This window comes from Telopea speciosissima, chromosome 7 (genome assembly GCF_018873765.1).
Source record: "Telopea speciosissima isolate NSW1024214 ecotype Mountain lineage chromosome 7, Tspe_v1, whole genome shotgun sequence".
In the NCBI taxonomy this organism is placed as follows: Eukaryota; Viridiplantae; Streptophyta; class Magnoliopsida; order Proteales; family Proteaceae; genus Telopea; species Telopea speciosissima.
The window spans coordinates 26,579,740-26,584,465 of NC_057922.1; the positions used below are offsets into that span (position 1 = coordinate 26,579,740).

Here is a 4,726-nt window from a genome sequence, read left to right on the forward strand (position 1 = left end):
AAACCCTAAAACGGACACCTATCTTCTCGCTTACGAGCATCACTCCTGTATTTATAGAAAATAACGATGGAGAAGAGTACTACACTGATCCACTCACCGGCCAGAGTTACCTAATGCGTGAGTGGAGTCAGAGTAATGCAAGAAATCACGCCAGCACCGACGTCATCATCGATCTTAAAATATACAAGGTTGGTGTTCCTGCATAAAAATAACCATTATCTATTGATTCATCAGTACTGGCCCCGAGGCCTAGGGACTTCAATTTTATATGGGTCTCTCTTGCTTGGCAAGGAAAATCCGCAATCACCGGGACCCGTCTTTGATCATGTAGAACTCGATTTTGTTAACATCTTCGAACGCGTTTGGCTGCTTCATACGAATCTGATTCATGTGGATCTCTGAGTCTATCAGTTGGAATCATCCTGAATCCATCAGTTGGATTCATCCTGAATCTATATGAAGGTGAAGTAATAGCACTCCATTGTCTTCTTTGACATTAACAATTAGAAATAAACATAGATAAGAAGTAAGTTTCTATCAAATAGAGATTGAAAATTTCTGTACGAGATATGGACCAGCCATTGTACATTTCCCAAATTCGTAGAATGTTATACTGAAAGAGAAGATATTTCTCCAGAGAAGGAAACAATATTGCTACTTCCCACTCTTCTTTTCTTTGAACCTCAATACCTAATTCCATGTCCTGGTCCGCAAGTAACCTCATTAATGGTGGTATTGATTGGGCCTTGACCGATCGAGATGCAATCATCCCTCGTTCAAATGATGCCTTTGGATATTGTGACAGAATTGGATTTACTGATGTGGTTCTCGTTTGGGCAAGTTTCAGGGGCGGTGATAGCGAGCTTGCATGCTCTAAAGTTATGGCAAAAGTTTCATAAAGTGGAAAGCTTTCTATTAAGTGAATGGATACGATGAACCGAACCCGAACCCTCCCATTGTTTACATGATAGCAAAAATCAATAATTTTCTCTGAAACCCCACCCTCCCCTTTCCTGGCGAGATGCCTCTGTCAGAATTGGAAGATGAAGGTTGAAAAAGAAAGTTGAATAAGAAGGGTTTTTGTTTAAGAAGTAAAATGAAAGTTGATAGTTCCTCCTTGCAGATCGTCGGAGAGGACAGTGGTTTCTGGAGAAGAAAGAGGGTTTTGTGCATAAGGGTAAAAGGGTAAAGTTGGAAATTTCCATTGGATATTAGAAGAGGGTAAAATTGGTATTTAAAATGTATTATTTAACACCGTCCACTCAGGGGGTGTGACTGTATAATTTAAAAATACAGGGGATCGTTCTGTATTTAATACAAATCTTAGGGGGTGGCAGTGTAATTTACCCAAAAAAAATTAGAATCTAGATTCGACGGGAACTGACTCATCCAACACCTTCAACCAAACACGTCCTAATGGTGTTTCCTAAGACCGATGGTCGTCCATGCTAAAAATGTTGGGCTAAAAATGTTGGTAAACAATCACCCTTGCCCAAAAAGAAAAAAGAAGAACTTCGAAGACTCTCAGTGGTCTTTTGGGCAATTTGGATCCTCTACGGCCCCTACCACTGTATCGGTCGGACAGGAAAGCAATCATTGTGCGACCTCACATAGGCAGGGCATGGACCCCAATCAGGCAGGTTGCTTGGGCAATGGGTAGCGCTATCATTTCGCCCTTGCCTATGTGTGGACCGCACAATGGCTGCTCCCCTACCCAGATGAAGAGGATCAAATCTGTCTTTTGGGACCAAGTCATGGGAAAAGAAGGTTGATGCCTTGCGAATCTTGGACATAGAAAAGGTATAATATGATCCATGTACATATAGAGTGATGACAAGTGCATTTGGTATGCTACTTGAGCCACGCGATCAGGTAGCGTTCTTTTTCCCTTTTTACTATTCTTATACATTTGTACAAGTATGATGTTATGTGTCTGATGGGACCAACTTTAGTGTATGGATACTAGATTGAACCAACCTACTATGGGATAGGTTAAAGGATTTGATTTAACATATTCCATTAGCTCTAGAGCTTTTGATGTATCGATCAAGTAACTAACATATGGTATACCTGATTTGCATCTTAAACATCAAAAGAGATACTTTTAATTATCACAAAACTGAAAAGGAGATCAACCTTATTTCATTACATGGGAAACTCAAGACTTCAAAAAGGAAGTGGCATTACATTGTAAGAGCTTTCTAAGCTTCATGGGAACATTTTCTTTTAGAATCACTTGAAGCTTAAATGAGCACACCAGGGAACAGCAAATCATTGAGCTTTCCAAGTTGATGGATGAGGGGTCTCTGAATTCTTCCAAGTACTGACAGTGGATGGATATCTCTCACCTTTAACACCCAGAGCCAAGGATTCAAGTTGAGCCATTTCTTCAGGCATTAATTTCACAGACAAAGCACCGATGTTCTGGCTCAGGTTGTCAATTTTGGTGGTGCCAGGTATGGGACAAACATCGCTTCCTTGGTGGTGAACCCATGCCAATGCAAGCTGACCAGGAGTGCATCCCTTCTTTGTAGCCATTTCATTCACTTGCTCGAATATAAGTTTGTTATGTTCAACATTCTCAGGTTGGAACCTTGGATGAATCTACAAATAATAGAAAACACACAACTCTCTTAGTTAGGGGTTGCCTTAAACTTATACAAATTTAGGTTACAAATTTTATTTTATTTTTCTTATGTTTGAGTTAAAAACAACACAAAATGACAACAATAGGTCTGACCTGCCCTAAGCTTGGCAAAGCCGGACCTGAGATAGGATCCTAGCCCGACCTCAGGCCGAGCCAGTCCTGAGCTGAGCCTTGGGACCCCAGGCTAGGCTTGCATTTTCTAAAGTCCAAACCAACCCTGGCCTTATTGCACTCATATTCTTAGTAGTCTCAAGAGTTCTTCAATTTTTTGTTTTACCACTTGGCAAACTCAGATTGGTCTGAAGTTTGACATGTGAGCAAGGGACCTATGATTAAACTAATCGCTCACTCGAATTGTAATACATGACTAAATAAAGATATACAAACCTTTCGGGAGTCATTCATAGGAAGACTTTCAACAAATTTGGGACCAGAAGAGAGGAAGCCTCTTCCAAGAGGGCTATATGCCACAATACCTATTCCAAGTTCCCTGGGTATATATTCAAGAAAATTGAGATAAGAACTTCCAAAATATTAGCTTCTTAATTAATAAGAGTAAGAGTAAATAAAAGAGTGTAATATAAGATAAGTACTTGCCTACAAGTAGGAATTATTTCTTCCTCGGAATCTCTTGTCCATAAGGACCATTCCAATTGCACTGCTGTTATTGGGTGTACAGCATGAGCTCTCCTAATTGTGGAAGCAGAAGCCTCAGATAGTCCGATGTACTTAATCTTTCCCTCTTCCACTAGTTTTTTGAGCTCTCCCATCTACCATAGAAAGTCCCAAAAGAATAATTAGGGACACCATTTCTTTGACTCGTGACATTAGCAAAATGTACAATGCCATATGACAATTAATAGGTCCAGTTATGAAAATTTTGACTGGTGACATTAGCAAAAAGTTTCAATCCAAGAAACAACCTCAGCCTTCCACAAGCTTTATTTATTTAATTTTTTTTTCTTTTTTTGGGGTGCTAATTAAGCCCCATACGGGCCAGATTGGGTACTAGACATAGACCCATAAGGGGTACAAGGGATCCACTGAGCCACACTTATTACTACAACTATAACAATATTACTACTATTTCAAGAAAAAGAGACGGGTAAAAGGTTTGAACTTACGATCTTAACCGGACTTAGGTTAGACCCAACCATCTAACCGCCTACCACTAAGCTAGAAGCTCATCTCAAGAACTAGAAATGTTTTATCAATAAATAGTAATTACATACTCAATTTGGGTTAAAGACTGTTGCCAAACTCAAACCCGTGACCACTTGGTTACAATGAAGCAACCTTACCACCGCACCAAGGCTCGTCCTCTAATCCTATACTCAATTATGATTTTGGATTTTTTCTTTTTAGAAAATAGTTTTTAAGCCTTGTGAAAGAGGAATCTTCAGTTGCCAATATGAGCTAAAATACTATCGATCAATACCATTAAAAGGGACTATTATCAACATAGGGGATAAAGAGAAAAGGGGAAAAAAAACAAAAACAGACCGTGATTTCAATGGGAACTCCTGTATCAATCCGGTGCTGATAATAGAGATCGATGCAATCAAGCTGAAGCCTCTTCAAGCTGTCTTCACAGGCTGCTCTCACGTATGCTGGATCTCCTCTGATTTCCCACTTCCCATCCGAAATTTTATTACCAAACTTAGTGGCCAATTCTACCTTCTCTCTCTTTCCCTTCAGAGCCTACACATCGAAAACTAAAATCAAAAACAGAACTCAAAAGCCTCAAACCTAAAAACAATTAAAACACAAAACAAGAGCAAAATTGAATTAAAAAAAGTACCTTTCCGAGAAGGATTTCATTGGTGTGAGGGCCATAAACATCAGAGGTGTCAAGGAAGGTGATACCAGTGTTAATCGCATGATGGATGAGAGCGATCATATCTTCCTCAGGCTTTGGAGAGCCATAGAAGGCAGACATGCCCATGCAGCCAAGCCCCTGTGCTGACACTTCTAGGCCTTGCGACCCCAATTTCATCCTCCCTACACTTGCCATCTCTTTTACAGTCGAAGCACCAGCCAAGAACAGATAGAAAACCTCAAAGGGACACCTCTCGATCT

The 4,726-nt window shown here is 40.1% G+C and overlaps 1 protein-coding gene across 1 annotated transcript; it reads right to left on the reverse strand.

Moving 5' to 3' along the window:
- Positions 1–2,074: 2,074 nt before the first annotated feature.
- On the reverse strand, positions 2,075–4,726 carry LOC122670069 (probable aldo-keto reductase 4). Its single transcript, XM_043867022.1, has 5 exons — positions 4,449–4,726; positions 4,151–4,348; positions 3,245–3,417; positions 3,035–3,137; positions 2,075–2,604 (listed from the first exon to the last, which is right to left on the reverse strand). Exons 1-5 carry the CDS (start codon positions 4,659–4,661, stop codon positions 2,272–2,274), a joined length of 1,020 nt encoding a protein of 339 aa, XP_043722957.1. The 5' UTR covers positions 4,662–4,726; the 3' UTR covers positions 2,075–2,271.